This window comes from Alligator mississippiensis, chromosome 2 (genome assembly GCF_030867095.1).
Source record: "Alligator mississippiensis isolate rAllMis1 chromosome 2, rAllMis1, whole genome shotgun sequence".
NCBI lineage: Eukaryota > Metazoa > Chordata > Crocodylia > Alligatoridae > Alligator > Alligator mississippiensis.
Genome location: NC_081825.1, coordinates 77,190,912 through 77,216,767, shown reverse-complemented (window position 1 = coordinate 77,216,767; position 25,856 = coordinate 77,190,912). Strand labels below are relative to the sequence as shown.

Sequence of the window (25,856 nt, the reverse complement as noted above, 5' to 3'; positions counted from 1 at the left end):
AGTTTCTGGCACAGAATCTTCAAATCAAGATAATTGGTTTTACAACATAAGAGTAAAGCATCAACAAATCATCCTGAACTATTTCATTCTAGTTTTGAACATTATGCTCCAAAATCCAAATGAATAGCATAATTGGTATTTACATTTCCATATACCATTAAAAAAAATAAAATCATTCAACTAGATCATTATTTTACTTCACTCTTCCATGAACAGTTAACACATACAAATGATTTGCATGCCTATTGCCATGTCTAAGTCACTTATTTGCTCTTGATGTCTTTGAAACAGTGAGTTTAGTTCTTGTGCAGTGTACAGGACTCCTAATAGGTTTTTATTAACTAAGCTATTTCTACTTAATACCTAGCTGCCATCTAAACAGTAACGTATTGGACTTTAAAATAATGTAAAATAACTCTTTTAAAGAGTTCAGACTAACTGTTAACTAGATACCATAGTTTACAGCTGTCTCATTCTTTCACGAAATAACTTTTTTTAATGGATTGGAAATTCAACTCTAAATTCCTAGGAACTATTTTTACAGCCACCATTCATGAACTCTAGTTGGCTTGTTTCAGCTGGGTAACTAGGTAATTGATTGAACATACAGCGATGTATAATACAACTTAAAATTTTATTTTAAACATACTTTGCATGATATAAAAATATTGATCACAGTGAGCTTTAACAATTGTTACTGCTATAAACAGGAATGCTGCACAATGCTTTTAGTGGAAATAAATTATATAGTCATTATCTCTTTAAAAAAAAAATCACAAGAAGAAAACCCTAGGCTGTTTGGTCATTGGCAGAAAACAAGTCCTCAGTGAGTTCTTTACGCAACATGAGCCCCAGTTATTTTCTACATTTGCTTTCCATATTTCTTGGGAAAAGCACAATGTGTCTGTCTCTGAAGGCCCACAGGGTGTCTGGTACACAGTTAGTTCCAAATGTGAGCACAGTTTTAATGGAAAAAAGTGCACCAAAGCAGCAAATAGTGCTTCCTTCACTTATTAGTAAGTGGTCTTTTCCAATATGTGGGTACGCAGCGGCACACTTCTTCACTATAAGAAAATCCAGGGTCACAGCGTTTCGTTCGAACTGTACATGGTGGTCTGTAGCAACTGGGGAAAGGAAAAAGATGTCAGCTTGTAAATCAGACAAAAATGTAGACTCTTGTATACTTACACTGCTCTTATACTGCAAACACATATATCCTGGAAAGATATATTTTATTAGAGATGGGCTTTAATGTGCCACATCTCCCCAGTTTCTATGAATGCACTTATAACCAAACTTCTGCCTGCACTCATATTTTTTAAAAAGTTAATAAACGGAGTGTTAAGCCCTGCTGAAGTGAGTCTGTGTCTCATTCAAATATCTCTAAATAGCATTTCTGAAATACTTAACCAGCTGTACTTGCATGCTAATCCAAAAAAATTTTGGATTTTTTCCTGATAAATACTGTACTATTTTTTTGTAGTAAGCAAAACAGGTTAGTATGCCAAGAACATGCCTGCTCGCCAGCCTTCTCCAGCAAGATGACATTACTGTCTAGAGTACTTAATTTTTTAATTTATATTCATCAATGATCACCTAATAGTAAAGATACATGTTTTATACTGTAGTCCTGAACCTGCCCTAAGAACTGTATGGGCATACCTACACACACACTGAGTTCAGAGGGAGTCCCTGGTACATGTCGTATTGCACATGCTATTCTCAGAGCAAGCCTTAAGTGTACAGAGGATTTTGAAGTGGAAGAAAAGGCAACAGTAAATGCAGCATTAACTTAAGGAATTTCAGTGCAAGCAAACTACTAAACTACAGGTTCCATCTCTACACAATATGCTCCTTGTGGATTATTTGCTTGTAAAAAAGGGGTGAACGAAACAGAAAATGATAAAGATGTAAGTCATAAAACAATAAATATCTGTAGCTCTCCCTTTCCCCCTCTTTTTGAACCAAACTGACCTAAAATAACCTTACAATAACAATGCCAAATAGCCTCTCATGTGTAATGGAGACAAAGTACTAGTCTGTGGCTTTTTCAGATGCTGGCAGCAAGTCAAGAGAGAAAAATATACGTTTCAAGTTTCAACACAGTATATTTTAACTTTGTAATTAAATAATGTCTTTCTCTATTTTATGAAACATAGAGGTATAATGATCTTCTATTACTGTAATTCTTGCTTGCATATTTCAGCTTAAGAAACTATAATGTATTGTACTGAGGCATATTCAGTTCCTCTTCCCTAGGAAATGCTCTGTTCTTAAGACTGGTTACTGTAATTATTACTGCAGCTGGATTAGCATGTTGCATGCTTGTTTTGGATATTGAGTTGTCACTGCAGCAATGTGTTCAAAAATGAGCATTTGGATTACAATCAATTAATTCAAGCCAATTAATTCAACCAGTGAAAACAGATATGAGGAAATCGGTAAAGAATGAGGAAGACACAACAGCTATGGTATCTGCAAACTAGCTGCATCTTGTTTAAAACTTTCGATGTAGTTTGTCACAGCCATTTAATTAGCTTGTTTTATGTAATCAAGAGTCATGTTACAACATGTCACTTAGAATTACTGTTAAATAGAGATTTCTGGGATAAATTAAACAACTTTTGGGATCTCTCAAAGCCCAGGACAATTCTTTTGCCCCCTGCCACATATTTTATAAACAAAGACATAGCTGCATGTGGAATAAGGGATGGAGTGGATGTTAGGATGGTGGAAAGGCTAAAGATGATATTTAACCATAATAATACTGACAATTGATACAAATGAAAATATAGTCTTGTATGCCTCAGCATCAGTGCCTGTCCCAGCAGAAGAGATTAAGCAGAAGAGTTGGATCAGGAAAACAATCCACAGATGTGATGATGATGGTGAAGGACAGGATTAGGAATCTGTTGTTCCACTTGAGGCACTGATTTTGAACTCAAAGCCCACATAAACCTCATCTTTCTGTATGCTCTAAAATGCCCAGTCTCAGCAAAGTAGCTTAGATGCTGCTACTTGCATGCTTTCATCTGTTCCACAATCTGTCTTCATCAAAATAGTTTAAGGACAATTATACTGGAGCCTGGCGTTGGCACATTGAAGAGGAGGAGCTAAGGGAAAACGTATGCTTCATTACCAACACAAGAGCACTTTCCCTTGTCCCCTGTGGCTCAGTATGTCTCCTACCCTTCAGCTGCAAGCCTTTCCAATAGGGCAGCCAAGTTTAGGAGAGATGTCCCTGGAGGTCTCTGTAGCTGCCATTCCTCTTCCCTAGCACCAAAACTGTGCTATTAGGAACTTTGCTACCCATGCTAAGCTATATACTATTCTTTACCAAGGAAAACAGGTCCACAGTGCTTTGTTTGTCTCTCCGTAGCAGCTCCTGCTTTCAGGTTTCCTTCCTCCCTCTTTTTAATTCTGTAATTAATCCTGTAAATTGCCAACCCCTTCCCTAGGGGTCTTTTAGTGTATCAAGGCATTAAATCCTGATTTGACTTTGCTAATTGTGTTATTCCCTGGTTTCTCTGCTAGTCCTCTTTACCCTCAAATGTCTTCATGCTTTTTCCAATCCCATACTCCAGCATGAGAAAAACTTCCACCAAGATTGACAAATATGCCACCCATTCTTTGTCAAACTATCTTTAAAAATTAAATGAAATATTCTAGGAGACCAACTGGCCAGATTACTCATGAGGGCACTACACTAATCCCAAAAGGTGAAAACAAGGAACAAATGAGTATGTTTTAAGTGCAGTTATCGTGACCTGACTGTAACGTGAGACATGGCTCTCAGGGCTTTGAAAATAGTCATTGACCCTTTTGGTTCCATTTATAGACAAGGAGAGTGGAGAAAAGAGAAGTTTCTGATTTATGGAAGCTTACAAGGAATAAGGCTATGAAGCAATTCAAACTTATCTGAGTTTGCTTGATTTATTCCAGAATTCATCCCTCATGGCTTTGTGGCTAAGGCTCTGGACTGGGACTCAGGAGACTTAAGTTCAGCTACTGGCTGTCAAAGACTCAGTGCTTGACACAAGGCAAGTATTTGCTCTCTGTATGCTTTGGCACCCATCTGTAGCATGAGGCTGATGCTGACCTACCTCTGAGGATTTCCCTAGCTGACTTCCTGCCCTTAGGGCAGGGGGCTGGACTCGATGATCTCCTGAGGTCCCTTCCAGCCCTACTGTCTGTGAAATCTGGTGCAAAATAACCATTAGATTAGGCAAAAATGTACAGGTTTTAATCATCTGACTCACCTGCATGTTTGGTGATGAAATCTTTTTCCTTTCAAGAAGCATCTGTTTGGAGTTTCTATACATTCACAGACACATTTTGCAGGATTTAGTGGCTGATGTTTAGGGCAGGCTCTTTTACATACACACTGGCACTTGTCTTCATCAAATTCTTTGTAGGGCCCACAGGAACTAGGCAGAAGTTTATTTTTACACATACATTGGCATGATGTTCTATCCAATACTTTGTGAGATCCACAGCTTGAAGGCCGCACACCCCCTTTGCAGACACACTGACATGTTTCTTCATCTAGCTCCTTGTTTGGTCCACAGATATGGAAGCCTTCAGAAGTGTCTAGAAATGCAGCAAATAAAAAAATTTAAATAGTCCTTGAATCCACATATTGCAACACATGCGAACACACCTCTTCTTGTGCAAGCTAAGTAGTGAGGACTTATATTCACAGTCTTAAACTTGGATAAAATCCCAGTTATGTTAGAGGGATTTAGAGAACAAAAAGGTTATAAAAATAAAGCCAATTAAAAAAATACAATGATTTAAACTGGTAAGTATGCATGGTTTTAGTGGGCTGGTTTTTTTTTAAGTAAAGGAAGGTGTTACATGTTGATTTAATCCTTTGAAATCCACTTGCTTACCAGCATCTCCAAGGTGGGAAGAGAAACTGAAGTCATGTTGCGCCAGACATCTGCAAACATGATTATTCCAGATATGATTTTTTGGACAAGTCTTGTTTGCCACATGACACCTATGAATGAAACACACTGTTGAATTTGTGCCACAAAAACACAAGACAAAGTAGTTTTATTTGTGGGTCTCAGACATTCTCCATTAGAAATAGAAATTTTGATTTCATTTACATTTGCACCACTATATTTCACATTGAGCAGGGTTTTTTTTCCTTTTTCAAACTTGATTCATATACACACTGAGTTTTAAGATCCAATTTAATCTAAGTGTTCATACTTCGTAGTGATGCTTCATAATGAAAATGCCATGCCTTGCTTCATTAGAGAACTGTTGGCAGGGAAGATAAGACCCCAGATTAAACAGTTTGAATTTTTAAAAGCATTAAAGTATTAACCATTAGAACAAATATGGAAGAGGGAAAAGGTGTAAGAAATGAGCACTAGCACTATTAAAAGTTTTCAGCAAATTTAGCTATGTCTTTTTTTTTTTTTTTTACTGGTATGTGTTCAGAATTCACTTGGGGCTAGATTTAAAAAATAGCCTTCGAAACCACAAATCTAAACATGCCCATACCTATCTCTTAGGGTATGATTCCACTGCTTGTTACGGTTTACCTTAAAGCCACCAATACCTCCTGAACATAAACACTGATAACTACTTACCTTGAACTCTGTCAGCTGTCCCACCCAATTTTGGAAGCTTTACTGAACTTCTGGGTCTAATGCGGAGCCTCCCTCCTAGCCTTCCCCTCCCTGACATATATGTGGAACTCTCCCAGGCACTGAAGTTTTTTAGCCACAATCTTGCAACTTCCTGTTCCCAAGTTAGGGTCTTTCTGCATCCCCATTTCCTCTCTCTACTGCCCAAAATTAAGGCCAAATACAGAGAAACAGACTGGTAGCTGACAGATTTAGGGTACAGACCATTGACATAACTACCACAAAGTAATTTACCTTGGATCTTGTTCTGTAGTAAAATGTATTTCATAGTAAGGAGTTGACACATATCCAGCTCCTACAAGGATAGCTATCCATCACAGGCACTATTATAGTGCCTGGCCATTGGATGCTAGGAGAGCCAGGTCGCATTAAGCACACTGCTACCCTGGGATGAACTTGGCTATGGAATGGATGCAGGATGTATTCCATGTAACATTCCTAGTGTGAACTCGCCCGCGTGTTTGGTGATGAAATCTTTTTCCACATAACTTTGCCATACTGTAATAAATTTCAAAGCGTAATTCCATCTTGGATGTGAGTTATTTGCTACATGGTAGGGCTGTGCATTATGTGTTTTCTCATCTTTCACTAAACAGCAAAGTCAATTTATTATTCTCTATATATAAAGGGCTTAGTCCGTCTGTCTGTGTGTCTGTTTGTCTGTCTGTAATGCTCCTGGAGCACTCTGATTGGTTGTCTTGGAAGATATTGATAATTACCACACTTGAGAAAAAAAACACAATACATGCAATTATTTGATCTGAAATTACACCTATGTGATTATCCTGCTCATGCAATATCATTATGGATTAGTGAAACCATCTAAACAGATTTTAAAAACAGAGAACCATAATATATTGGGATCCTTTGACCCTAGCTGACTTCCTGCCCTTCGGCAGGGGGCTGGACTTGATGATCTTCCAAGGTCCCTTCCAACCCTAATGTCTATGAAATCTATGAAAATCACAATGCTTACTGAAACAACAATCAATCAGAGTGCTCCACAAAGACAGATGGCTGGGGGGAAGGAGGGTGTGTCGTGTTGCAGGGCCAGATGCAGGGGGGAGGAGGGGGTGGCACATGGCAGCTGGGGGGTGGTGCGCAGTGACATGCAAAGCAGTGGCAGCATGGGTCGGTGGCTAGCAGTGCAAGCTCTCTCCCCTCCCCTGTTCCTGGGAGGTGGTGGTGGTGGCATTGGGTGGTGGTGCTCCGTCCCTGTCGCCCCCCGGCCCATCATTCTTGATGGACAATTTGTTACTATGTTAAATAAATGTGTACCTTTCAGACTAGAAAGCACAATGTGTATGGCTCTGGCATAGGCTACAATCTAAGAGTGGAAGGGATGGCTTCTGTGAACGATTGAGAGTGACCTAGGATAAGGCATTCCCTTAGATGCTTGGCTCCCAAGTAAATCCAGAAGATATAAGTTCCTTATACAGTTGCTTGGGAGAACTGGTAGTGTTAGAGTGATATTGTAGTTGTGATTATGCAAGAAGCAAGGATTTCTTTGGGTGATAACTTTTACTGGACTGATTGCATAGTTGGGATAGAGTTAGACAAACTTTAGAATGCAATACTTTCTTCTTCAGGAAGATCTGGGAGAAATGGGCACTACAAAAAGGGATCCAAAAAAGCATGTCTAGTGGGGGGCCACAATAAGGAAACAGTGGGCACACCTACAGTAGCCTGATAACACTGTGCAATAGTGTGCTGGTCAAAAACCATGTTAATATGCTACTGTGCCATGTTATTAGGTTATTGCACAGTAAGCACCACAAAAAAACTGCGCCAGTATAACCACACATTTAGTTAGTACTTCATTAAGTAAGTACTAACTTAAATAAGTAGTAGCTACTGAGTATTAATAAATGAATAGATGTGCCCAGTGAGAACAATGTTGGTCTTAAGTCCCACCCGTCTCTTGGAGTTAGGCATCTCCCTCATTTGGGTGCCAGTGTGCTTTTATATAATACTCCCCCAGGTCACAGGAATCACAATGCTATCCTTTAACTGAAGGGATCCACACCTACTTCCCCCACCACCAAAGCCTTTTACATGAATTTACATGAAACAGTCATTGGATATAATACATAAACAGTGCTTGAATTATGGACAATGATCCAGAACTCCCCACTTCAAGGCAACAGTTGTAACTCCTGGGGTATAGTTATGCAGACTCTTATGCTTTAGCCTAATGAATATTTAATTATTTTCTACAAAGTAGCATGGCTTCAAATGAGGGTTGGAGAGTGGACCCTAAATAGTCCGGAGTCTGGTGGCTAGGGCACACTTAATGAAACGCTCAAAATTAATTTGACTCCTGAGGAGACTATGCACCTATTGGATTTAGGCTGAAGAAAAATGTGGAATAATGCCAACACTTAAAGACTGGAAAATGACATGCTGGTAAAGATACATTTGTATATACAATACATATATATATGTATTGTATACACAATATACATGTAACAATACATGTTGGTAAAGACTAGCCTAGAAATCCCAAGAGATTAAATTATTTTCACCTGGAAATTCTTCCAAAATGCTAAGTATGAGCTATTAAGATGACTTACAGGATCACCTGACACTTAAGGGAACAACAAATGATACACCCTAAATTTATTCCTGGTGAGTTTAAACCCTGTTTTCCTGGGTCAAATAGTTTATATGGTTCTTTTTTCTGCCTAGTTCTTTACATCCTTGAGTATATATACACTGCAGTCATACTTCCTCGTAGCTTTAATTTGCTCAGCTAAACAAGGCAAACTCCTTTGGGGCTTCTCTTATTTCCTTCCATTTCCATGATTAACCCAGAAGCCTTTCTTTTATGGCACCATTTTGAATTAATCTTCTTTGAACACAGGTGGCCAGACTGGTATGCAGTATTTCAGATGACAGCTTACCAGGACTTCTACTATAATGTTAATTCTTCCTCATCTCTCTTCATCTGCTGTATCCAAGGAATGTATGTGACTTTTTCCATGGCTGCATCACACTGGTGGCTCAATTTCCCTGTGATCAGGTAGAACGCCCAATTGTTCCTCAGTCATTTCCAAGTCATACTAGAATGTCTTGTTAAACATGACTCTGCAGTTTGTAGTCTATCCCACTTCCATCGTTTCAGCCTTCAATGTCATCGATTCTTCCTATACATTATTTGGATCCTCTACTATACTGGCACTGCCAGTCACTATTATCTTATCTGCAAATTATTTGGCTTATTTCTACTTATTGTGCCACAGTCACTAAGGGCAACAGTAATTCAGTGCCCCAGGACTGATCCTTGAAGAACTCCACAAGCAACCTCCAAACTAATACTTCTCTTATCAACACAATTTATTTTTATCTCCCTTTACATCTCCTCTCAACAACTTAACAATTCTTTTATTATAATCCCCATATTCTATATCTTCATTTTATGCTTTATATTTTTGTTACATATGATCTACTATATTTTCCCTAAGTCTACCTAGAAAAATAGTTATCTTACCAAAGAACGATATACCATTTTCACACTCTATTCTAAGACTTTACATACTAATAACAGGCCTGTATATTGCCTGTTAGTGCCAGGATCATTTATTTTTCCTTTCTTAAATTTATGTACAATATTTGTTATTCCTCAATCTCACAGTATATCTGTATTCTGGGCTCCTGGGCATTTGTCTCAAGTATACTCTGCTTTATTGTGCCAAACCAAATTATGATCAGGGTGCTATTAAATATAAACTTAATAGCTCAGATCTTTTGCAACATAACATATATTTTTAAAATTTGGCATATAACTGAAGAAATCTGACAATAGTTCATGCATAAAAAGCAGAGATCCAGTGTTCCAAAGAGAAACATACTTTTAAATATCAAGGCCAGGATTCTCACTTACAAGTAAGGTCTAACCCACTGCTTTATTTTTGTTTCCCTTATCATTCACTTCTCAAATTTCAGACACCATTTTACACCAATTAGGGATTTTTTTGGACTTCATCAATGATGACCCGTATTCAGCTATAGAAATCCTTCAACATGTTCCAGCTGATAAGGAGTAAGATAAAGACAGAGGAAAAACCTAGCAGTTAGGGGTCTTCATGACTGACTGAGCTCTACCAGCATGCCTGCTTCAAAAATACACCACTGAACATGAAAATCAGAATCAACCATCTCAGCTGATCATCCCTTTTCCATGGCATGGTGAATAACACTACATCTTACTTGTCATTCAGACCTAAAAAGTCTATGCAGTATTTTCTATTTAGTCCTCCCTCCCAATACATTTATGTATCCAAGAAATTTGCTTTTTCTACCACATAATACTGCTAAAATTCAACATTTTCTGGCTCTTGAGACTGGCAGGGCTCAGGTTTTCAAACAGCGCTGTCTCCTCCTCTATTCTTGATGCCAGCATCTCTTGGTTTGTAAGCCACCCTTGAAGCAAAAATATATGTTCTTGTCTTTGATTTCAATATTTCCCACTATTGCCATTTGCTGGTGCAGGCTGCTATTTATGACTCTGCCCCCTGCAGTGGACTGCAAGTCCCCCTTCTCCCTCTCTCCCCCAGCTGTCTACAATTACCCTTCCTGCTGATTCCTGTCCCCTCTGCAGCAAAGCGTAAATGCAGATGTGACAGAGCACCAGAAGCCAGAATGGAAGGGAACACTGTGGAAGGAATGGGAAGTACAGCGAAGCTCTGGGCCACCAATCCCCCATGCCAGGTCAGGTCTTCATGGGCTGGATCCAGCCCCAGGGCTGTAAATTGCTGGCCCCTTCCCTAGGGGTCTATTTATTTATCAAGACATTAAGCCCTGCTACTTATGTGATTCACTGGTTTCTCTGCTGGTCCACTTTTCTTTCAAATACCTCCAACTTTTTCCAATTCCAGACTCCAGCATGAGAAAAACTTCCACCAAAATCCGTGTGTGTGCCGCTGGCATCCTCTATCAAAAATCTTCTTTAAAAATGAAATAAAATCTCCTAAATGGCCAACTGGCCAGATTACTCAGGTGAGGGCACCACACTAATCCCAAAAGGCAAGGGTGAAAACAAAAAATAAATGAGCTCTTATTTAGCACAAAATTAAGATCCTGAGAACAATATTAATGAAGGCATTAAGGGATGCAGAGAGTCGAAATTCCTTAATTGCCTAAACACCAATGCTAGGAAACTAAAAATTGAGCAATTCTAATTCCTTTTGTTCATGTATGAGTATAATCTGAACTAGTTGATATGCCTGAAGACCGACGGGAAAGATTTACGTGACTGGAATTTTATAAAAAGGAAACTATTTACCAGTCACTGCAGCACTTTGATGTGAACTGTCTATATAGAAATTCTCTTGTGGCTTTGCTTAGCCCCTTGGCCTTTGACCAGAGACATTTTGCCTTAGCAATGCCCATAAAGTGTGCATGAGTTCCACCCATCTTACCTCCCCACCATGCAAAGGGGACAAAAGGATGTATACATGCCTGGCTGCTCAGTTTCCTTTCAAACACAGAATCTCTTAAGAGTCCCAGACTGAGGAATATGGCAAGAAAGGCAAGGCTTGAAAATACAGGTGGGCAGTACATCTAAAAAACCCGTCCAGTTACTGCTAATTAACTTCTAGTTCTCCTTTGAGAGACTGTTCACATACACATTCTCACTTGTGCATGTACTCAAAGTAGTTCATACACATACCTGGAGGTGAACTAACAGATCTGTCAAATGTGTCATTTGCTCTAGAAGACTCCACCAACAGCATAGTGCTTGCTGAAGGTACTAATTAGGTTATTACTGCGCAGTCATTTAGTATTTGCTAAAGTACTAAAACATACATCCCGCTGATGTATTTTGGTAATGTTATGCTAAAGCATAACATAGAATTTGGTTATTGCCAAAGCAAGTACTAAATGGCTCCGCAGTAATTGCATATACTGCGCAGTCCTGGTGCTGCATGGGTTGTTTCTCACCCTACTGCACCATAGCAATGAGCTACTGGGCAGTAGCAGCAGCATCACTGTTCTTCACAATGGCAACATAGTATCTTGTGTACTATGAAGTAGCTGTCTTATAGATGAAGACATAGTGAGAGGAAATGGTGGGCTCACAACAGTTTTAGACTGCCTGATGTCCTGTTGGGTAGTTTGTCACTGATAACAGCTATGGCCACAAAAAGCCATGGAAATATATTTATTTATTTATTTTTATATATCTTGTGCATGAAGTAATCTAACACCCTGTTAACATCAAATAAGGGAAGCATGAGTTTATGGAAAGAAAACTGGTAATGTAATCTGCTGTTGGAGGTGGAATTAAGAGAACATCTTAAATAGGAACTTTAAGTGAGTCCTTGGGACCACCTTATTCAGATATAACAGAGACTTTCAACCGAACGATGTACATTGGAGGGAGGAATTTTGGATTCTAGTTCCTGATGCGAGGACTGTTTATATATTTTACATGAAACAGACACTGGATAAAACAGTCCCTGGAGCAATGACCAGAACCTGGACTTCCTACCTTCCAGGGTAACTGTACTGAACACATGAGGAAACAGTGATTCCTCCTTCCCCACTACCTCCTTTTTCAGGTGCAGCTGTGTGGAATGCGTTCTACACGATTCTTTGTAAGAAACCATCTAGGTACTAACCTTCAGGAGAAGACCTATGGCTCTAGATCCCAAGCAAATGGAGGTACAAGGTAGGGACAGGATTAAAAACTCACTGATGAGTCCTGTTGACAATATGTCCTGATCCTCTGGATCAGTTCCAAAGCGGAGCTCGATTTCCTCCCCTTTTCTGCCAACCCAACAGATGTTTGTTTGGGGTGGGGGGCAAGGGTGTTTTAACTTACGGTGCTTTATGGGAAGCACCATCCGTTAGAGGAGGGAGCTGCATGTCTTTCAGCACCCCTTGTGTGCCAGCAGAAGAAAACCCAACCAGAAGTATTTATGTGGCATTTTAAACACCTATAATAATAATAGTAACAATAATAATAACAACATCAACCACCAAATAAATGAACTCTAAAGAACTTTGAGGAAAATCATTTAGAAGAAAGAATTTAAGCAGAAAAATGTGACTGCTAATTGGCAGCTGTTTAAGAATGTTTTACTGGATGCCATAAAAACCACAATCAAGGAATAAGGCTTGAATGATTAAAGAAATAGTAGCCTCCCTCTAGAGGGAGAGCAAAAGAAGCTCCTAAAACAGTAAAATGCAAATGAAAAAAAGAGTAAGTTACTAATTAGAAATATGCATTAAAAGCTTGGAATTGATATGAGAAACAAAAGGATACAAGGAAGCCTTAATGGTCTACAGAATAGTAAACTAATAAAAAGCTAATGAAATTCTGGGCATCATTAAGAAGGGAATTAAAAATAAAATGGAAAATATAAAGCCACTATATCAAAAGGCAGTAACTGACAGCCTATGGGCTGCATCCAGCCCATGGCACCTTTGGATCAGGTATTCAGAACTCTGCCTTTGGCAGCATTCATCACCAGGGGGCTCATTCATTCATCTGCCCATGCAACACTGCAGTTGGGTGGCATGAGCTCCACAGGAGGGGGGCTGTTGTTGTTCCATGCGGCAGCTGAGTGACAAGGAGAAGTGGCAGCTGCAGCCAGGTCCTAATATCTGCTTGCCTCTGACCCAAGCTGGTTCCAGCCCCCTGCCAGAAAGTGTTGCTGACCCCTATACAAATCAATGGTGCACCCACATCTTAAATAATGTGTGCTGTTCTGCTCTCCACAGCTCACAAAAGATGTAATAGACTTCAAAAAGGTACAGAGAAGGGTAAGCAAAATGATCAGGGGTATGGAGCAGTCTACCATACCAAGAGAATAAAAGGGCTAGCATTTTTCAATTTGCAGAAGAGAAGGCTGAGGGGGAGATATGACAGAGGCTTATAAAATCATGAAGGGTATGTCCAAAGGGAATAGGGATCTGCTGTTTACCAAGTCCCAGGATACTAGAATTAGGGGTGCTCAGTGAAATTACCAGGAGAGGAGTTTAAAACTAACAAGAGAAAGTACTTTTTTATTCATCACATTGTTAACTTGTGAAACTTCTTGCCACAGGAGGCTGTAGAGGCAGAGAATATACCCAGGCTCAAAAACAGACTGGACTAATGTATCGATCCATTAATAGCTGTTAAACAGAACAGTCATGAATGTATCCTCTGGCTCATCTGAGGGGATGATGGGGGGGGGGGGCTGATCCCACAACTGCGTACACCCCTGGGGGAGGCATATGCCCCCCTGATCTGTGTGTGGGGCAGGGGCAGGCTGCCGCTATGTGCTCAGGGCCAGAGGCTGTGCTGGCCTCTTCCCAGCAGGGCGGCTGGGCCCAGGCTGCGCTTGGGGTGGGGAGGGCAGCAGTGGCGTTAGGAGGAGGGGCTATGGGGGGGGGGGCTACAGCCACCCCAAAATTCACCATAGGCATCATGCAGGCTCTCCTCCCAGCACCACTGCCACCTGCTTTGCCCTACCCACCTTGAGCGCAGTCTAGGCCCAGCCCCCAACCCTGAGCACACAGCACCAGTCCACCCTCACCCTACATACAGGTCCAGGGGGCATATGCCCCCATGCCTCCCCTGGGGATGCATGCAGGGGCAGGAGCCGCCCCCTCTCCCCATCCTCCCTGTGTCCCCCAGACAAGCCATGGCTCCATTCCACACCCCAGATGTGCAGCTCCTGACCCTGCCCCAGATTCACTCCCTCCCTCACTGAGGGGGCCTCAATCTGCCCCCCCAATGTCCCTTCCCCTCCACAGACTTACCAGCCAGACACTGCTCTCCATGCTGCCAGGCTACACTCCTGGCCACACATGCACACATTTAATGGTGACATTATCAGTCACAACAGCCAAAAAAATGGTGATTGCAGATAATGTCAATTTTCCTTTTATTGGTGCTGATACAGTGTGGACTGATGTATAGGTGCACCTCTACTCTAAATATGCCCTGTTCATATGCCCTCTATTTAAAACTTCTGCCACTGGCAAACAGAGACTTGTTATGTAAATGGAGAGAAGTGGGCCTAGGCCCACTAAGAGAACAATACTGTAAGCCTCTGAGTTAGGGAGGCCACTGGATAACAGAGTACCGGAGACAACAAATGAGAAACAGGGATGGGAGCATGGGTCAAATAATCAGTGTCCCAAGAAGGGAAGCTGAGCAGAAAATACTGCTCAGAACTTCATTGCTCCTCAAACGACTCCAGTGAAATTCTGCCTGGAGATATATATGTATGAAGGAGTAACAGGAAAATGACCCTACAGTAACTCGAGTTTCCTCTAGCGAGAGCTTCCTTCCTAGTCTGAAAGATGGTGAGTTTGGTCAGAGTCAGGAGGAGGCTGACCAGGAGGTTCTGGAATTTAGTGGGGCCACAGCTGAGGAATGAATAAAAGAAAAGATGAGGGGTGGAGTGCAGCCAGAACCTCAGGAGGAGGTTCCTGGGGAGGCAGTGGTGGGGCTGCACAAGGCAGGTGTGGGTATTAAAATAATTTAAATATTGATAAATATTGTAAATTTATACATTATAAATAAAACTCCACGGGCACCAAGGCCTTAAATAGAAAACTGAAGATGTGTGTATTAGTTGTTGAAGTACAGAACAGGCGATGCCTCTTTACACCTGTATTTTTGTTTCTCAGTTTCAGTCCTTTGCTTTTCAGACAATGTTGAGAGAGAGAGAGAGAGAGAGAGAAACCCTCCCCCACAGAAAACCTATAGAAATATGATAAACCACTAGTTGTGATGTCACTGCTGATGCCTGTGTAAATATGCAAAGTAATATGGTGAACTAACAGCTAACAAATCAGTTACTAATACATTACAGGCAATGCCCTGAACTCCTGCAGTCTGATTAACCACTTCATTACTCCCAATAAGTTATTGGATTTACAGCTTTACACAACTGATGCAAGGAATAGGAATCTGTGTTTTACACCTTACATTTGTATATATTACAGGATTTTAAAGCATTTAAACATCCAACTAAGTGTTTTCAAAAGCTCCTTGTATGTATTGAAAATATAGACTCTTAACAGATTAGTCCCTTTAGATTCTAGAAACGAAAATATGAATAGATTCACAGAGTTGCAGGCCAGAAGGGACCATTGCATTATTTTGTCCTATTATATACATATTGTAGGATATTACATTTTGCATTGTTATCAATTGTATTGGGCATAATCATTTGCATTTTTAACTAAAGCCTAACTCTTGTTTGGCTGTAGCATTTCATCCAGGAAAGGATGCAGTCTTAATCAGATGATGTCAAGAGACTGAGAATTCACAATTTATACAGGTAAATTGTACCATTTGCTAATGACCTTCGCTTGTAAAAATGTCTAGCTAATTTCTAAATGAACTTTTCTGGGTTCAACTTCTGGATACTGCTTCTGGTGATGCTTTTCGCTGCTAAGAGTAAAAAGTACTTTAATCCTCTCTATTTTCTCTTCCTCCATGATGCTGTTTTTATACTTTAATCAAGTCACCTCTCAATCTTCTCTATGATAAGATAAATCAGCGCTGTCCAACAGGTGGCCTGCGGGCTACATGTGACCTGCAAGGGGTTACATTGTGGCCCCCAGGCTCCCACTTGGCCACTGCTCCCCCATTGCTGTGGCTGCAGTAGCAGCAGCCAGGGAACCCAGGCTCCCTGCTCTCCAGTTTCTCCTTCCTGCCCATGCCACGTCCCAGGGGCAGGGTGGTTTAGCGCACTACAGCTGGAGCCCGGGGTGCCCGAGTGGCGTGGTGCTGCAGGGGAACTTGTGGCCGACGACCTAAGGGTGAGTCAGGGTACCTAGGTGTGTGGTGCAGTGAAGAGGGGCTGGGTACACAAAGCAATGGAAGAGGGAAAAGTATGTGTGTGTTTGGAGGGGGGGGGCACAGGACACAGGGGAGATGGGATACTGGTGTGGCCCCTAGCTATTTGGAGAGTAGTGAGCTAGATATAAGGTGCTCTTTACATCTCTGGATGACATTTTTTCCAGCTACTGATTCATTTTAATTGTTCTTTTTTGCACCCTCTCCCCTCTTTCAACTGCTTTTTAAAAATGTGTCTCAAGAACTGGATATAATATTTCAGTATCGCTTTCATCAGTAAAATCTTCAGTACTGATTTCACTAATTACCTTGATCACATTAGCTGTTTTTTTCTTCAGTTTATATTTGTTCTCAGTTCTAAAATATGAAAATGGAGCCATCCCCCATGATCCTTTTATATTTCATTCTTTTTCTCATAGGGTATTCCATATATATAGAACACATACTTATTCAATATATCTGTATCTATATATATCTATAGCCATATATAGATATAGATACAAAATTGGTCAAAGCAGGTAATCTAATGGTCCCTTCTGGCCTGAAATGCTTTGAATCTATTAATGTTTTTATTTCTAGAATATCTTCTCACCTACTGAACTGAGCAGTTTGGTTCCATAGTTTCCAGGTAGAAGACATGTTTTTAGCTAAATTCTAATGGCTATACTCAGTCTATACTTAGGCAAACTCTGTTACAGTTCAAAAGGAAGCAAGTAAAATGCATAAGAAATATAATCAGGACTCATAGAAGAGATAATATCTTTTATTAGATAAACAAGATTTTTGCAAAAAACTTTCTTTAATTGAAAGCTTTCAGGCACAAACACCCTTCATCAGGCATTGGAAAAAATATTGTAAAAAGTTCTCCTGGGTAGAAACAAAATTCCATGCCTGATGAAGGGTGTTTATGCCTGAAAGCTTGTAATTAAACTTTTTTTCAAAAATCTTGTTGGTCTAATAAAAGATATCATCTCTACTACAAGTTCTGATTGCTTTTTCCTCTAGACCAATACAGCTACAACCTGGATACTCAAGTGTATCCTGATTTACACCCCAAACTGTGAGGTACTTCACAATTTAGTCATATGTGATGGTCTATTTACACCTTAAATTTCAGTATAGCACTAAGTTGTGGTCTTCCTCCTATGGAAATGAAAGGCAAAAGCCCCTGTAAATTTTTTATGACCATACTTCCCATGTACCCACTTATTCTTCCTTAACAATACTAGCTATGCTTCTCCCATGTAAAAAAAGATTTAGAAAACCCCAGCATATTGTTTTGATTGTTTTATTGCCTTGAGTTGTTCTTACATATCAGTAGTAGTAGTAATTCACTGTGCTGTATTGTAAACATTACCGAAATAAATGTTAAGCTATTTTTACAGACTATGGTAATGCAAAATGAAGATACAAGTCTTATACTTACTGTGGTTGTGTTGCTGGCAAGGAGCGTCTAATGATTGAGTGAACTTGTCTGTAAACATCCAGCTTAGACATACATCGGCAGGATGTATGATTGGCAAAACTGACTGTTACAGGCTTAGGACCATGAGACAGCGGCACTGTAATCTCAAACAACTACAAAAAGGGAAGAGAGAGAGAGAGAGAAGAACTACTTATAAATCAATAAGGGTATATTTAAATGTGAGGGTACAAGTTAAATTAAACCAGATTCTTGTTGTCTACTGTTATCCAGTACCATACTAATTACTCTTAATAAATTAACATTATGTACTAGATGAGTATTAGTTATTAGGTCATTTGGCTTGCCATGAAACAATATGTTTTTTCCTGTTTCACACTTTTCAAGGGAAAATGACCTCCAGACTTGCTGACTATTTTTAATCCAAAAATTAATATTTGGTAGGTATTATAGAATCAAAAGGTCATATTTCAAGAACTGTTTAATAAGTAGGACTATTACAACATGGCACATTGGTTGTGCAATTACAGAGTTGTGTACAAAAAAAGATAAGTTTGATTTAGGTTCAAATATTTCTGTGTAAAGTGAGCAAATTTATTGCAGCATAATATTATTTTTGTCCCACACCCTACTTCGTATTCATTGTTTGGTAACCCTTTAACAAAAACGCATATGCTTTATTAAACATTTATTTTGGTTATAATAAAATTAGATTGTAATTATAATATCATTGAGGGCCCAGTTAGTCAAAACATTTTTCCCCCCTACTAAGACAAGCACTCTACTGAAAACATTTTTTAAAAATGATACTAGATGGATGGAGCCAAGTTGAGATGACTAACTGGCAACTGGCAGGGCAAGGGGTGGGAGAATTAAATCATTCCAATTATTTAATCCATGGCATTCCCCCTGCATATACAATGAAAGAATGAGAAGTCATCTTGACGATTAGATTCTGGTATAAGATCCAGGTCACAGCAGTTTCCTGAAAAGACAGTACAAGCATTTAAAGGTCAGATTATGAAGGGTTTTAGGTGCCTAAATATAGGCACTTAATAGGGATTTTTAACAAGCAGCCATGAGCCTATCTTCCCCATAGGTGTTTAAGTGAGTCTTCAGAAATAGGAGCGTAGCTGCATTCTTAGGCACCTAAATACCTTTAAAAATCTGCCGCGCCCTCCCTCCACCTGTTTTAACATCCATGCTGTCAATTAATGAGGTAGTTAACATAGTGAATTAAACTATCAGCCACAGTACACTTGAAAACCCCGTTCTTTACATTTGATCATATTGTACTTTAGCCTAAAAGTGATACAAAATATAGTAAAAATCCTCATTTCTTTTAATGTTTCAAAACCCCATGCATGAGACATGTTTACACTGCAGTCTAGGGGTAGGAATAAAGCTTCTGTAGACATAGGTGGACTGAGTCAGGTAGCAAAAGGGCTTAAGCAATGAGGGCTTAAGCTCCCAAGTATTTAACTAAGATCACAGGTATTCTTGTGCAGTCCCCAGTGAAGTCTATATGATCACTGATATCCAATCATGCTAGTTTGGATACATTGTGCAAGTACAGACATCCTGAAGAGGATGGAAAAGTTAGCAAATTGTTCCCAAGATCTTGACGCATCTGTTCCCACATAACTACATGGGCGTCATTCCACTACTTTTATATTTTCATGCTGTTGTAACTTCACTGGGTTGTTATCCATGGTGAAGATTTATGGACAGTGGAATAGCAAATCATGTGAAACTGGACTAATACTGTGGTGAATGAACCCATGCATCAATTATCTGTGCTGGCATCACTTTAGAAAAAAAGTCTAAGGTGCATATAAAAATACACTTAACACGATAAGAAAAGTACATTTTTAATTAAATTCACTATTCTGAATTTTACCATTCAATAAATAAATTTCATTAACTATAGAAAATCTTTTAATTATTAAATTCTGGGAAGTTTAAAGAATTTAATTTACTTGTTACTTATGTTCTTTTACTTTCTGCACTTCTCACATAAAAGCCAAATGCAGTAAAGTCAGCTTAAACTTTTGAGCGCCTATACTACGCATGCAGCAAGGCTTCTCCGACACTGTAATTACAGTGTGTTGAGGCAGACTTGACTGAGTTTGCTGGAGCGTGGTAATTACTGTGCTCCAGCAGACTTCAGCATCTCCTGTATCAGTGTCCCCGTGTTCAACGAGCTTTAGTTAATGTGCTTTAGTTCATTAAGTGCCCCTGCCGCCGTTTTTCAGCATGGGGACATTGATCCACGAGACGCTTCAGGTACTTTAATTAGACTGGCTTTTGGAGCCGCTCTAATTAAAGCACACCACGTCTCCCCCCTTCTGGAGCATGTGTGTAAGCGCCCTTAACGTTCAATTTTTCTTCCATATTAAGTCCTGCAACATTTGTGTTTCAGACACTTACAAGTGATGTTTGTGAACAACTTTTTCTTTAAAAAGTTTGTAAAATATTACTATAGATTAAAATGTATTTTAACCATATTTAGATGCCAATATCTTTTAAAAAATAATTGATCTTTTACTGACAGTCTCATCAGACATCAAGGATTGAATGGGCACAGAAGCTGAATTACCATCTCATTTAACAGACAAGTCCTTTTCTGTTAACAGAGTATTTTATTCTCCAGCCCAGGGGAAATAAATAAATGTTGGTTTGCCAAGAGAGCTTCTGAAGAAAGCAAAAAGAAATCAGACAGCAACTCTTCTGACCTTCCAAGTCCTAATGAAATAGTCATCTATCTAGGAAGCTGCCACAAAAAGAATGACACTAGCCAGTCTGCCAATTCAATGAGGACTCCTAGCCAGATAGTATTAACTTTTAAACTTTTGTCCTGGTTGCAAAAAAGAAGTATGAAAGTTTGGGTTTGCACACGGATTACAAGATAGGTCATGTTAAAGGACAATACCACTTCTGATTTAAAGATCTAAACTGTCTGCCTCTCTCAAACAGTTATCACCAGACAGCCCTCCTGGGTCTTTACTAAGCTGAACACAGACCCCTAGAAAGAGATTTCTTATCACTGTATTTCACTTATAATCTTCTTTGGCTTACCATCTAGTACTGGCCCCTTCCTTATCCTGACCTATTATAGCAGTACTGTCAAATCCATGACTAAATGCATTCTTACCAGTATGTCACATCCAAAAAAAGCATGAGAAAACAGCAATCAAATATAGGAAGGAGAGGTGTAGTTTTTCTTTTTTATTGTTTGATTTTCATTGCATTTTTCCTGAATTTAGATTAACAGGCATAAAGAATGAGATTTTTAAAAGTGGCTTTTACCTGTACACACACAGTGCCATCTAAGAGAACACTTTGTATTTTGGAAAAATAGACCGTTATGTATTGTCTGTGTGTTAGTTCTGTCACTTGCGCACAGAAGTCGTGTATGTAAAACAGGTCAAGTTAAGACTTGTTTGAAAATTTGCCTAGAATAAGGTTTACAGATTTAAAAACAGTTTCTTGTTTCAAGAACTAGTGCTCTTATAGTAAAGTTAAATGTGCATATATAAACTTTAGAAGTAAAGCAGAGGTCACTGTCTTCATTTTATATTAGGGTCCAAGATGTTTTTTCCTGTTTACCCTGTTCTCATATAACAGCATGAATCCCCCTCAAGCCCTGAATGAAAAACTACATAGGTAGAACTGGCAAAACTAAATATATGAGAACTATGAGCACAATTTTCTACTTGAGCCAACCTATGATTCATGCAGGACCTGTAGGGGGTCAGGGCAAAAAGTGACTTCAAGCAACTTTTATACCTCTTGTATTCTTGAGCCAGCTGGCTGATCCATTCAAAACATGATGCAAGTTAGAGCAGGCTCTGGGCAGCCACAGCGGGTTGCATAGGACTATTCTTGCAGTTCTAGGTCACATGAGGAATGCTCCTGTGCTTCAAATATTTCCCAGAGGCTGCTTCCATCCTATTTATGCTGCTGTAACTTCTTAAATGGGTTGGAAAAAAAATCTTAGCAACAATCTCCACACCGGATTAAAAAACGGTTAGCTGGGAAGATGCTTAAATGCATGTGGGCCTTATCTACACTTGCTATTAAAACATGGTTGGCATCAACCAGTATAAAACTAAATTAACTGCTTTGATTTCAGTCAATTATCACTTTAACTTACACTTTTGCTATCTGAGTTTAATTTATATTTCCCCATAAGCAGTTCCTAGTCATAGGCAAAGTTAATGTATCAAAACATACAAATATATGCATAGGTTATACTAGATTAAATTTATATTCCTTGCTTTAATTAAGTATTGTAGGATTCAGTGGAAATCAGTGTTTTGAAAATAAACACAAAGCAGATTCATTCTCCTAACTAGAAGTGAAGAAGAACTGTAGTTTAACTTTTTTTCTTGAACTTTCTATTCATGTCAGTGTGGGCAATTCAAATAGCAAAGTTCTGATGCAGACAGCAAAAGTTGATATTTCTACTTCTCTTTCCAGAATAGGCATGAAAACATGTGTGTCACTCAAATATTTTCCATGTTATGGTAGTGTTAGAATGATGCTGTAGCCATAATGGTCCAGAAATTATGCAAGAGACAAGAGGATGATATCTCTTATTGGACAAAGTTCATAGTTGGGATAAAGTTAGACAAGCTTTTGAAGGCAAGACATTATTCACCCGTTCTAAACAGTGAAAGCCAGCACAGCACATTCACAGCACAGACTACGTTGTGCTAGCTTTTTACTACCCAGACCTGATGAAGAATGTCTTGCATTTCGAAGCTTGTCTAACTCTATCCCAACTATGCAGTTGGGCCAATAAAAGATAACCCTAAGAAGTGCTTGCATCTATTAAAAGAGTTGTCATTTAGGCATTCCTGAAACTTAACCTACTACAGGAAATGCATATATTTAAACCTCAAAATAATTCTTTTAGATTAATCTCTGACATTTTAAAACAAAATAATAAATCAAAGTCTAAATTCTACTTTCAGCCAAGCCAGACTAGCACCAATGAATTAATGGAGTTGCACAAGTGTAAGTGAAAGCAGGACTTAGCCCAAATTGTTATCTCTCTATGTCAATTTAATTAGACAAGTCTGACTATTAGAAATGTGTCCTCTCCTTCATTTGTGTCTTCATTTCCCATTTATCCTTATCTTCCATCTGATCCAGCAACAAACCCAACATCTGTGGCCACTATGGGGCATATTTGGCAGCTGTAAGAGCCAGATGTCAATCTCTAGAAGGGTTTTTAAGAACAGAAATGAAACATAACATCTGTGTTTAAGGCTAGTTCCTTGGACGACTTCTTTTCTGGCATCACTACTGGTTATCTAGTGGCTGTGAAACTACCTCTGGGACTGCCCAGAGGCCAGACAACTGATAGTCTGTCTATCTCATTTGGCTGATGGTTATTTTTATTGCATTCACATAGGGCCAAATTCTCCCTTCTCTTCTCACATCAAGCCCAAGTTTAATATAACAGGATGCTGCAGACAATAACCCCTGCGCCCCAGAGCCCCCCTTGCCTCCAAGACCTCCTCTGAAGAACGTAATACCAATAGATCCAGAGGGGTATTGGCAAAGTATGAGCTTTGCTCCCTATCAGAATATTAGTTCAAATGCTGGCAGAGTCCTGTGGTTTCTAAGAACTGAGAGATTTTACTACTCAGAATAATTATGATTGACAAACAAAACAAAAAATGAAGGCTTGAAGTCAAGCATTAAGCACTCAGAAGTCAGCAAATGCCACGATTAGGCTTGCCTGCGTTCCAGCCTTATTAGAGAGCATGCAGAATAAAGTCAAATTAAAGATACCCAGGCAAGCTTAATGGTGGCACTTCCTGGCTTTACAGTGCTTGATTTGCACTTGGACTCTGTGATCAGACCCAGAGGGTGGTGGCTGACAGAAGTCAATGGTCATGGTGCACTGTGACCAGTGGGGTCCCTCGAGGCTCTGTTCTTGGGCCTATATTATTCAACATCTTCATTAATGATGTGGACACTGGCGTCAGAAGCGGACTGTCCAAGTTCGCGGACGACACCAAACTTTGGGGTAAAGCATCCACACCTGAGGACAGGAGGGCGATCCAGGCTGACCTTGATAGGCTCAGGTAATAGGCAGACAAGACCTGATGGTGTTTAACACAGAAAAATGCAAGGTTCTCTACCTTGGGAGGAAAAACCTGCAGGACGCTTACAGGCTCGGCAGTGCTACGCTGGTTAGCACTATGGACTAAAGGGACTTGGGACCACAAGATGAACATGAGCCTTCAATGCAATGCTGTGGCTAGTAAAGCAAGCAAAACGCTGGCTTGCATCCACAGATGCTTCTCAAGCAAATCCCAGGACGTCATTCTCCCATTGCACTCAGCCTTTGTGAGGCTGCAGCTGGAGTACTGCGTCCAGTTTTGGGCTTCACAATTCAAAAAGGACATGGAGAAGCTTGAGAGAGTCCAGAGAACTGCACACATAATCAGAGGTCAGAAAAACAGACCTTATGATGAAAGGTTGAGAGCTATGGGACTTCAGCCTGGAAAAGCTCAGGGGCGACCTCTTGGCCATCTATAAGTTTATCAGGGGTGCTCACCAGGATCTGGGGGAATGTCTGTTCACCAGAGCGCCCCAAGGGATGACAAGGTCAAGCGGTCACAAACTCCTCCATGACCATTTCAGACTGGACATAAGGAAGAACTTCTATTCCAAACCTTGGGGGCTCGGACAGTAAAGACCTCTGCCAGAGGTGGTTCAAGCACCTACTTTGAACGCTTTCAAGAGACATTTGGATGTTTATCTTGCTGGGATCCTATGATCCCTGCTGACTTCCTGCCCCTAGGGCAGGGGGCTGGACTTGATCTTACGAGGTCCCTTCCAGCCCTAATGTCTATGAAATCTATGAAATAAAAAACTTAATAATGTGCTACAGGAGCCCACATGGAGCTGACAGCAAGGCAGGGTGCTACAGTGCAACATGGTGGGGGACTGCCTGTTTGCCTGTACAGTGCAGTGCAGGGGGTGGAGGGAGTGTCCATCTGGTCCTGTGATGTGCAGCCCCTCCACTGGCGTGGGCCATGGGGCATGTGGCTCCTGGCCACTTTGCAGTTGGACAGCCTACTAATACACTCAAAAGCCATACATACTATCCCAGGGCACTGCATCGACACCCACGTGATTCATCAGAGAATCAAAAGCATTAGACCTTTACATTTTTACGTAGCAGTGTAGAAAACAGTAGTAACAGACCATCATTGTCTTCATAGACCACTGCTTTGCCAGTCTGTTTCACAGACATTTACTGACCACATAGGAGTGGTAAGACTCTGTTCAATTCTAAGCGGCAGAGTGGAACATGCTGTAACGCAGGACTGTCCAACTTTGGCACAGCCGGGGGCACATATTGCATAGGCCCTGTCGGACCTCCCTTGCACTATGTAGGGTGTGGTGGCACATGGATCCCTCTGTCTCCCACCACACTGGCTGCATGGGAGCCACAAAGTCATGTGTTGGTTGTGCAGGCACCGTGTAGACCCCTGGGCTCTCCTTCACTGTGTAACAGTGTAACAGGTGGCTATCAGAGCCCAGAGGCTTCATGTTAACTGCTCACACATTTGTGGCATGCAGGCTGCCCATTCAAGAGTCCTGAATTAGATAATGTCTTTCTTCCCAATGCCTGAGCCAGCAGGGAGTACTTTGACAGTATAGGAAAGACAGATTCTCAGTGCCAGGTCTCAAGACCCAGACTTGGAATGCTCCACTGAACCCCTAAATTGTGACTGCAGGGAAAGTTTTACTCAGCCCAAAGCTAGTACACGGTGAATGCAGATATAAGCACCAGGAAATGTAACTCCTACAAATTTTATCTGTGGACACACACATTTTTCACAGGCTTATAAATTTAGCCAGATGTTCAGAAGAGATGCAAAAGATACATTGCTTACACCAAGGCCAAATTTCAAGTTTCTGCTTTGTAATATTT

General features: G+C 40.2%; 1 protein-coding gene across 1 annotated transcript in view; it reads right to left on the bottom strand.

Moving 5' to 3' along the window:
- Positions 1-615: 615 nt before the first annotated feature.
- Positions 616-25,856, bottom strand: part of VEGFC (vascular endothelial growth factor C) — a 126,503-nt gene continuing 101,262 nt past the window's right edge. Inside the window, exons 4-7 of the mRNA XM_006276922.4 lie at positions 17,897-18,048; positions 4,893-5,002; positions 4,260-4,590; positions 616-1,124 (exon numbers count right to left, since the gene is read on the bottom strand). Coding sequence (XP_006276984.1) covers positions 1,007-1,124; positions 4,260-4,590; positions 4,893-5,002; positions 17,897-18,048 — 711 coding nt within the window. The 3' untranslated portion in view covers positions 616-1,006. The remainder of the gene's footprint in view (positions 1,125-4,259; positions 4,591-4,892; positions 5,003-17,896; positions 18,049-25,856) is intronic.